General features: G+C 40.6%; 1 protein-coding gene across 1 annotated transcript in view; it reads left to right on the top strand.

Annotated features, from left to right (window-relative positions):
• The window catches only part of LOC113503112 (lutropin-choriogonadotropic hormone receptor-like), a 28,323-nt gene that overhangs the window by 284 nt on the left and 16,965 nt on the right, over positions 1-11,074 (top strand). Inside the window, exon 2 of the mRNA XM_026884930.1 lies at positions 3,481-3,568. Coding sequence (XP_026740731.1) covers positions 3,481-3,568 — 88 coding nt within the window. The remainder of the gene's footprint in view (positions 1-3,480; positions 3,569-11,074) is intronic.

The following is an 11,074-nucleotide window of genomic DNA, read 5'->3' as shown; positions in this document are numbered from 1 at the left end:
CCATGATGGTCTGAGCATTGAGCACCTTCAGTACGGTGGTGCTCATATTTCGCGAGTGTTATCACTATTCTGTAACCTATGTATGAGTCATAGTTATTTACCACCCGATTTAATAAAAACCATAGTGATACCAGTTGTTAAAAATAAATCTGGGGACATGTCGGATCTGGGCAACTATAGGCCGATATCCTTGGCCACCATTATAGCTAAAGTACTTGATAGATTGCTTGAGATACAGTTAAATAAACATCTTCAAATACATGACAATCAGTTTGGGTTTAGGCCCAAACTCTCAACCGAATGTGCAATTATGTGTCTCAAGCAAACTGTCAGATATTATACAGATCGGGGAACGCCAATATATGCGTGTTTTTTAGACCTTTCTAAGGCTTTTGACCTGGTTTCCTACGACATACTCTGGAAAAAGTTAAAAGAGGAGAATACGCCTCCAGAAGTCATAAATATCTTTAGGTATTGGTATGGAAACCAGGTCAACAATGTAAGGTGGGCAGGGCAACTGTCTGATTCGTATAAAATGGAGTGTGGTGTGAGGCAGGGAGGGTTGACCTCTCCTGTACTCTTTAATTTATATATTAATGCACTGATTGTCACGCTCAGCAACGAACATGTCGGATGCCATATTGATGACGTATGCGTCAATAATCTCAGCTATGCTGACGATATGGTGCTGTTGAGCGCCTCAGTCTGTGGTCTAAGGAGGCTGCTTTGTTTATGTGAGGGGTATGCACAAACCCATGGACTTAAATATAATGAAAAAAAGAGCCAGGTTATGGTCTTTAAATCCGGAACTAAATATCCCACCAATATTCCCCGCTAAAAATAAATGGAACCTCCTTAGAAAGAGTAGATAGTTTTAAATACCTAGGTCATGTGGTTGCCTCAGATTTACGTGACGACATGGACATGGAACGGGAACGAAGGGCTTTATCGGTAAGAGCTAATATGGTATCTCGTAGGTTTGTACGTTGCTCCACTGGTGCTAAAACAACCTTGTTTAGAGCGTATTGCACAACATTCTACACGTGCAGCCTATGGATTACATATACTCGAAGATCGTACGAATCCCTTCGGATCCAGTATAATAATGCGTTCAGGATGCTGTTGGGGTTGCCGCGTTATTGTAGTGCCTCCGGCATGTTCGCGGACGCGCATGTTGACGGTTTTAGCGCGATAATGCGAAAACGCATCGCTTCAATGGTCAGCAGAGTACGCGCCAGCACCAACAGCATCCTGAACATGATAGCTTATAGGGTAGATTCCCCGTACATGAATAATGTTATAAGACTTCATGTCTAATCTATTCTGTATGTTGCTGTATTTTTATATGTTTATATTGTGATTGTGACTTACTAACCATATTATTCATGTATTACTAACAAGTGGATTATGTTATCTTAATAAATAAATTAAATTAAATTAAATTTGCACGACAAAGACAGCGGATGACATGAGCGGTTATCTGTGGTTATGTTTTGACAGTGATTATCGTAAAGTGAGCCGCAATATTTTTCGATGCATTTTTGTTTTCATTTGTCATAATTCGTTTTCTGGGTCGTTGGTTTTTAAGTTATTTGATATAAGTCGATAAAAGAGTGAAAAATTGATTAATAATTGTGAACTTTCAAACGGCGTGTGCTCATAACACAAAAAGTGCGATTTTAAAACTATTTTTCTGTGATAAAAACAAGTGTTTGAAATAGATAAAACTACGCAAGACATCTTATAAATTAAGAAAGGTGAGTCAATCGTTCAAAACAATACGTAGAAAACATAATGATTTAAGTCTAACGAGTTGCTCGTAGATACAGAGAAATCGCTTGTTCTGTTTCCCTATCCATTTATTTTAAACTATACTTAGATTTACTTCACTTATCTAAACTTATTTACAGAAAAATACAGAAAAATATAGTACCTTTGACACGATTTATTGGTAAGATTCCCGCTTGGTACCTACTTCAACGAAAAGGTTATTTTCGTGTTTACGTACGTGGTTACAATATTACGATAGGTATGATGTCAATAGAAAAACGTTTAAAGAAATGTATACGTTATTGACTACCTGCGATTCAATGATAAATGATCTGACGAAAAGATAGCCGTAAAAGTTTAATATTCAAATACGTTGGCTAGGTACACTAGGTAGGTAACTACAAAGTTTACCGCACAACATTTTAAATCCGGCTAGCCTTCTGTCCGTCTGTCTTTCGGCTGTAGGCATGAACGTTGATAGTTATTTAGATAGTAAACAGTTTCATAGATCACCGAGAAATCGAGGTTAAGCATCATTTGTTACTGTCGTGAATTTGATGGGTAACCTTTTTTACATTTTGTACCAACAGTGAGAGTCGCGAATCAGAATCGCACTTGGCCGTTTCTTTTTGCCTACCCTGACTAAAATCTCTGTGCACGCCACTGGGTCTAAGCTGTCTTATAATTTAAGTAGAATAGTCCATTGGCGTCCTAGTCGTTAAATTCAGGGCAACCTAGGGTGACAAACAAGTAGCAAACATAGAGAGCCAGACGTCGCGTGTCGGGCGGAGGAATCAATAGCATCGCGGTGACGCCGCCGCCGGCCTGCAGTGAGCGAGCTCAGGACACTCGTGTGCAGCTACAACAAACCTAATGGCAAACCTCGACTTATAAACTACTCAAATAAAATAAGCTCACGATCATACATTTTAAATTTTTATTTGCTCAAGTGCCAAGTGATGCATTAAAATTTGATTTTGTGCTTAACCTGTTGAAAGTGTGAGTCGTAATTCATGCTAAAAGCAACACATTGAGCGTTTGATTGAAGAGGACAAACAAAAAGGAATCACTCTCTTAGTACTCGTGTTCCCAATGTTCTCCAAGGCCCGTGTTCTCACTGTCAGACACCGGGCGCTGGTTGCCCACAACCGAGCCGGACAGCTGTGGTCGTCTGCCGACTACTGTAACACGACATATTCATTATTCCTAATAATCAAATAAACTCCGTGTTATACGACCACAAACCACATCCTTCCTTAAGACATATTTAGTAATCCTTACTATAATATTATAAATGTGAAAGTGTGGATGTTTGGATGTTTTTACTCAATCACGCAAAAACGGCTGAACGGATTTGGATGAAATTAGGCATGTATATAGCCATTGACATGGAAAAGAACATATTCTACCTAATATCCCGGTGTTTGAAATAGTTCCCGAGGGAAAATTGAAAAGGATAGTTAAAAAGAAAGCTAAAAGCTATAAAACTAAGGGGATGTATTTCCATGGAAACGGGGACCACGGAACGCTATAAACTAAGTCCAGAGTCGCGGGTAAAAGCTAGTTTTAAATAGATTGTACATAATAATTTCAGGGGAGACTATTTTCATGTCCGTTTTTGTTTTAATTTATTGTACTTATAAATAAATTGATTCAAAGATAGTCTAGAGCCTGAGAAAGTGTTACGATATGTTGCAACTGTGATAATGTGAACATTTGTGTGCAGCAACCTGGCCGGCAACCTGATCAGCGAGCTGAGCGACACGGCGCTGCCGCCGCTGCCTGCGCTGCACACGCTGTGAGTACACGCGCCGGTCCAGTACGCGCGTCGCGCAAACCGTATATTTTATCAACTAATGCTTGTCCTGAATCCGGATGACTTTCTGTGAATATGATTTGAATTCCTAAGTGTAGTAGTAAACTCGCCAGGAGCGCAGCTCTCCTCCGCCGGCTGTATCGTGTCTGTGCGCCTGACGTAGCGTGTTGGCGCTATAGTTTTTGACTTGTTTTCTTGGTACGCATAAGAATAGTTTAAAGAATCCAAAATAGCTTTATCTCACATTACTAGGTGATTTGTTTTAAGCGCAATTACTGCCCAGTCACCACTGCAATCGTGTACCGACGCGTTTGTGAAGTCACACTAGTACATGATGTCACGTGACAAGTGGCGCTATCATTATCTCTGGACTCATACTGTCCGTCTCCAGCGGCGACTGGCTCACAATAATGCACAACATTGAACATATTTGTCCTTGTAATGTGGCGACACATCAGACAGGACGAGTCGGCGAAACTGTGGACAGGAGTGCAGGGGGGAGCGGGGGCAGCCCAGAGGTCCGGGGCGAGGGGGACGCGCGGGGCGGGGAGGGGGGCGCGTGTTGTCGCTGCTCACTTAGATTTATGTCCTCATAAATACAGGGAGACGTCTGTGTCGGGCTCCGCTCGATAGTGCTGACTCCTGCCGCAAACACATCGTTAGATCAGGCGCCACCGCGCCAGCCTCCTCGTTACAATTATTTCCTGAAGTGGTCTGATCGGGTGTCCTTTTAGACAGCAACACCCGTGCTATGGCACGTGGTCTTACTCTTTATTTGACACAAACACCGAGCGTCTCCCTGTAAAGGTGCCTTCAATAATATTGGTATCGGTGTCGAAGCGGCGTTCGTCCTCAGTGCCCTCAGCGCCTGACCCGGGACCCTGGTCGCCCCTCCCCTCCACCCCGCCCTGCGCCTCCAACTCGCCTCGCGACACCCTCGCGACGCCGATAAAAAAACACATTAGTCAGGCGGCATGAATGGTGTGGACAGAAACATCAGATTAAGCAAACGTAATGCCAGCGTGGAGCAAAGATAGAGTCTTTAAAGGAACGACTTATTTTACCTCTTAACAGATTTAGCTGTCAGCTACGGTTGCAATGAAACACGATCTTTAAACAATGTAAAACATTAGGCCGGCAATAATACCCCGCTCCAGGCACACTCGTATCACGTAGGTGAGGTGTTGCTGCATCTGCGGTACCTCGGTGCCCTCGCTAGGAGTCCAGCTCAGCTCAGGACTCAGCACGTTACAACCGCGCTTTATATCAGCGAGTTCGCCAGGCCGGTGTTTTGCTCAGCTTGCGGCGAGATTGGCGCGGGTCGTCGACCGCGGTTTGCCCCCCCCCCCCCTCTCCCCATTCGCCGACCCCGTCTCGCACACCTCGCCCACTTCGACCTCACTCCAATACTATTTGAGATCCCATTTCAAGAATTAGAGTAACTGGAAGGGAATTCGAAACATTTATAGCTGCTTAGAGACAGCTAGCCGTTAACACCGCCGAGAGCGGCTACACGCGCACACCGACAAATACACACACGCACATACACACACGTCAGCGCCCGTCCTCACTATTTATTAGCTGAAGCTAGACGACGTCAACAAACAGCTTTCGCAGAAGTACAGTACCTAGTGTCAGTATGATATAATAAAGTATTCAAATGAACATCCTGCACATTTGTAAAATAAAGTGACATGTATTATGAGTGAGAGAGTTTCGCTATTTAGATATTCATTGTAAACTGTTGGATATTTCTGAAAAGAAATCAATTAGCTTCTTTTACAAATCTTTATATCGACTCTACCTTTACTGCGGCTTAATATCATAAAGATGATTACTTGTTCGTTTGTTTGTTTACTTGAATGTGCTAAACTCGGGCGCTACTGATTTAATTTGAAATTTGCTTGAGAGTTAGATATTTAATTTAGTGAGTTAAGCTAAATGGTATATAAGTATAATCAAGCTTACATCAATAGCAGTAGAGCAGCAATGCGAAATGTTACAAAAACGGGGAGAGATTATGAGTTTGTGCGTGCACTGCGGCAACGGTTTAAGTTGCGTAAAAACCAAGTATGACGGAAAGGAACCTAATAAAAATGACAAAATGTGGCTGCGACGCTAATCCCTGTGCTGTAAGGTAACCCACAATAATCAATAACAAATAGTTGAATAGTGAAAATAAATCCGCTGCGAGCTAATTATTGTTGTAGCGCAGTGGCGAAGCCGGTGGGTGGCACTGCACTCTGCAGTGTATTGCAGTTCAAATTAGGTTTCAGCTTTCATTTCACGAAAACGTAAAAACTGTTTAACCGATTTGTAAAAACAATGCCTTATATCTTCATAACACGCAACAGCTAGTGAGTGATTACATTATGGGGTAACGTTGTTTAGATCTTTAAGTTCGAAGTTGGAACTCTATCTCTACTATTCAATAAAAATCTCCGTGATAGTGCGTATAAGAAAAGATGTCAAATCTTGGGGCAATCAATTCACTTTGACATACGTCGGAGTGGGATAAGAGGGCGAGGTGGCGGTCGCGGCCGCCGGCCCCGCGTCCCGGACATCTGTCACGCGTCAGCCCGCCTCGGCTCAGCTGACCCGGCGGACAGGACAGCCGCCAGCCGCCAAGGGTACAGTTATCTATTCAACTCTACAAATATTATCAAGAGGAAAATATCAATTTATTGTATTTTTTTTTGTTTTTAACGATAGGCTCGAAAACACTGAATTGATTTGAATATGTATATGTACCGAAACTAATTACGCTATACTCAAAGTAGGTTTTTTTAATGGCAAAATATGGTTGAACTCTATTATATTTATAAAATAGACTGAGCTACTATCACATTCATTATTACATTTTTCATTGATAAGCTTGCCTTGCGCTCGTAGCCCACAGAGAATATTTTAGTACTTATTAATTCAAGCATTGAAGAATTTCTAGTCATAATCACTGGCCTGGCTGGTACGGCAACATTTATAAGCAGCAATAAAAAATACCATGGCAGAGTCTAAGCCATACCCAGTTATGAACATAATATGTATATACAGGATGTGGCGTAAATAGTGGTCCATAGCTAAGGATTCGACGTACCAGTTAATTAACTGTAACACATATTTTTTTTTAGCCATTTTTACCCAAAGGTTTCAGAAAAAAAAATGCTTTTACCTTTTTTTATAAAATTGTTACCCTTTATTACAAATTTTGCTGCAGTTTCTACAAAAAACGTGCTTTTTTATTCTGTTTTCTGTTTGTTACAGCTGAATACATGACCTATCTTAAAAAAATATTGATTTTTATGTAAAATGGAAGCTTTTAATGAAAAAACGGCTTTTTTCCATTTTGGACCCAAATTTATAATAATCATGGATATTCAGATGCGATTTTTGTAAAAAAAATTGTACTGTACTGTCAGTGCCCATGAATTTTAAAATATGCCTACTTAATACCGATTTCAAAATGGTATTACATTAATGATTCCTATCATTAGAAAAAAGTTATTAGTAATAAAGAGGATTTTCAATTAAATACCATGTATTTTTTGTTACGTCAATATTAATGCAAATTGTATTAAATCCTATTAAAATTTAACTTATAAAATCTGTTTTGTAAGCGCAAACATGTCCCAGGTAAAAAAAAGGTCAACTAGTACCCCGAATTCTTAGAAAAAAACTCATTGTTGCGCCCGAGCTCTACCAGTAATTCTGCGCCCCGCATTCTTACCGGCACTACAGCGGTATGCACACCACAAGAGTGATAAGGAAAGAATATGTTTTAATATTGCTATCTCTTTCATTACTATCGTTAGAATCTCCAAAAATTTCGACATGATTTAGTACGATCCAGTGCTTGGTGTGTGTACAGTGTTTTCCGTACGTCTTTTACTGATTGATAGATAATGATTGATAGATAATGACTGATATTGAATGAAACTATAGATTATTCACTTGATACGTATATTGAGTCCACTTCTTAACTAATGGATGATAAATGATAGGTGTTGCTATGACGCGATCCGAAAGTGAACTGAATTATAACATAAAATTGACTGGAAATTAATACATTACAATTCTGATGAGAGTGCAATTATCGCAATGTACGGTTGCACCGTACATACTCCCGGGCGCGAGAGGACTGATGCTGAGAGATGGTGGTGTTAATATGATCTGATGATACAAGGTGATAAAACAATGATACTTAAATGGCTAAGTTGTTAGATGATGTTTTAAAACTACATTTTCTAATAATAGGCGAAGTAGCTTTGTCAGTTACACATGCACTTGAAATGTTTGTTACACTCGCGCACTGATCACTACGAAAAACTTCACTCGCGCACTGATCACTTTGATTTGGCATACCACGCGCACTCAGATCACTGGCACTGGCACGGTAGTGTACACTAGGTTGCGCGGGTGTGAGCGCTAGCTGGACGGTGCGGCGCCGGCGCGAGCGTACGTACGCAAACGCAGCGAAGGCTAGCCCTGCCGCCCCCACGAAGTAAATAGCCACGTAATGGTGGACATCATGATATGATACACCCTCATCGACATTCACTTGTTCTGAGGCTGCTTTCATCAGCTCTATTTGTTTGGAGATATTTTGTAAAGAGGTTTGGTAACTTTCTTGCTTGTACTCGTTGATGGGTAGTGATAAATTGATTATGTTATTGACGGGAGCGATTTCTACGGCAATAACATCGGGCTTAACTTTCATGTCGATCGTTTGTTGTTTATGTGACGTAATTATAAAGGTCTCACCCTTGATGACACAGTTGTTTCCTAGCGCGATTATATTTACTCCGGTCACCTGTTCAGTAGTAACTTGATCCCCACATATGATCCTTAGAGTGCAATGGCCGCAACATGTGATTATGAATGTGTTTATTACGTTAAGCTCTGTCCATGTTGTTTTGCATGTCGTAGTGACAGTTGTACAGGTATTTCCTTCTTGATTTCTGATGCAATAATTTTGGTCTGAATCTCGTTGATAAATTGGTTTCTGCAGCTGACAAAGGTTTGTATTGGCATTTAATCGAATGCATTTTTGGAGCTCATATCCGGAAATAGGTAAGTATGTATCCTTTCTGATGTTGATAGCTATATACTCTGATATTAGAACTACGTTAACCATACCATCTTTTACTTGATGTTGAATCGGAATCATATGATAAATGTCATAACTCTCTCGGTTTACCAAAGGAATTTGTATTTCAAAAATGAAATACTCTCGTGTCATACGAGCTCTTACTTGCATAATTTGATATATTTTGTACAGATCTGTTACAATGCTATTGATAGGTAACGATAGTTCTTTGGGCAGCTGATTAGAAATGATATTTAATTCATCTTGAAGTTGAGCCGGTGTTATAAGATGAACATTGAAATGTTGAACGTTGGTGATAGTATCCAACAAAGAATCTTGAATGTTCTTTAAACTGCTTAGGATGTTGTTCGCGATTAATGTTGATAGTATAAAATCTTCTGTGACTGCTACTTTCTCCACCTCATTTTTTAATTTGGTGACAGCTTGGTCTAAATTTATCAAGTGCTGATTAAATATTTTATGTTGTTTTTCCATCGTACTTTCCACTCGTTTAAGCAGATTGTTTTCGGCTTCAATGATAGATGTTTGATTTCGCCATAGTGACGCTAAATGTTTCTGATTTTGCCTAACTAAGGTAATGTCTCTTTGGTATTGTTCGGCAAAATGTTCGTCAAGCACGCCGAAGAGACTGTTTGCAACGTAACCGATCCCGTTGATAAGACCTCGTCGCGTGCGCGTATGCGCTTCAAAGTGCTGATTGAGCAACATACGGTCGTAGTACTCCAGTTCCATGAATCTGTGACGTAGCTGCAACATGAAAACGTCACAATGGGATCTCCTTTCTGTTTGTGTGCACAGGTTTTCAAGGTGTTTCATATAGACGTTGAATATATTTGACCCGCGCCAATACGGCTGCATATCGTAATAGACTACTATTTTCCATTGATCTTGGATCAAATTCATCTCTGAAATTTTATCGAAATAAATTGCTTGAGTGCCTTGTAATTGTGTTATGTTGTATGCACCTTGCACGTTGCATACCAAAGATAATACAAGCAGTAGTAAAGACATTAGAGTGGTGTAACTGTAACTAAGTCTTTTACCCCTCCGGGTTTGGTTGAGTTGTGGTGATGTTGTGGTATCCTGTTGGTCTGAAGGAGACACTTGTTTGTCCTCTTCGTTTGAGCACTCTAGCAATGGGGTAAGCTTGACGATGGGTCGTTGCATAAATCCGTTTTTTGTTTTGAGTGTGACTACTCTGACATATCCATCACTGCCGGGGTGCACTTGTGTCACCCTTCCCATTGCCCACTTTCCTGGTGGTAGATTGGCGTCATGTATTAACACCAAGTCACCAACTTTGATGTTCTCTTGAGGGCGTCTCCATTTACTCCTAGTGTTTAACTGCGTCAGGTATTCACCACGCCAGCGCTTCCATATATCTTGATAAATTCTTTGTGATAGGTTCCATCTCAAGGTTATGGCGACGGCATTTAACGCAACGTCGCAACTGGAATTTGACGGCCCTGATTCCGCCGACAATCCAATATTTTTGGCGTATAAATGCTGATGTTAGCTGAGATCCACCATGATACGTAAGAATGTGAGATTGGTCGATGATAAGTTCCGTTAAACGACTATTTTTTGATAGAATAATTGGATGTTTCATTTGAGGATCGATGTTGGCGTGTTTGAGCCTTCCGCCGACTCGAAGAATGCCGTCTTGATCAAGAAACGGATTTAGGTTCAATAATTTACTCTTGCTTGATATAAGTTTGCCTTGCTGTAAGTTATGTATTTCCTCTAAAAAGTCTGTTTCTTGTACGTATTTAATTAGCTTTGATTTTGCGTGTCTTATTTCTTGTAGTGTCAGATGTCTGCTCTGTGCCTTTTGCTTTAGTCGTAATCGTTTAAAATATCGTAAAATCATTGCATAAACGTTTATAAGTCGTGTGAATGAACTGTACTTTGATACCAGGTAACTTATTACGCTGCAGTCGTTATTTTGCTGAGTTACATTTACTTGTAATTTGTTATTATTTTTGATTTCTTCATCTGTTGTGAAGGTTAATAATTTCGATTCCTTCTCTGCATCATAAGTAGACAGCCATGAAGGACCCTTCCACCACAGAGAGTGAGCCTCAAGTTGACCCGCATTCAAGCCTCTACTGGCACAATCAGCTGGGTTTTCTGATGATTTAACGTAGCGCCAGCAATCGACAGGCATGATTGTAGTTATCTGGCGTACACGATTGGCCACAAATGATTTCCACCTTGTTGGGTCACCATTTAGCCACCCTAACACAACCATAGAGTCAACCCAGCCGTAAATGTTCAGGTCGTAATTTGAAAGACACTGCTGAACTTTTAACATCAGTTTTGAAAGTAAAAGAGCTCCTGATAACTCCAATCTTGGTAATGAAACTGATTTGCTGGTCGGTACA

The sequence above is a fragment of the Trichoplusia ni genome, chromosome 18, assembly GCF_003590095.1.
Source record: "Trichoplusia ni isolate ovarian cell line Hi5 chromosome 18, tn1, whole genome shotgun sequence".
Lineage (NCBI taxonomy): Eukaryota > Metazoa > Arthropoda > Insecta > Lepidoptera > Noctuidae > Trichoplusia > Trichoplusia ni.
The sequence above is the reverse complement of the archived record's forward strand: the minus strand, read 5'-3'. Positions and strand labels throughout refer to the sequence as shown.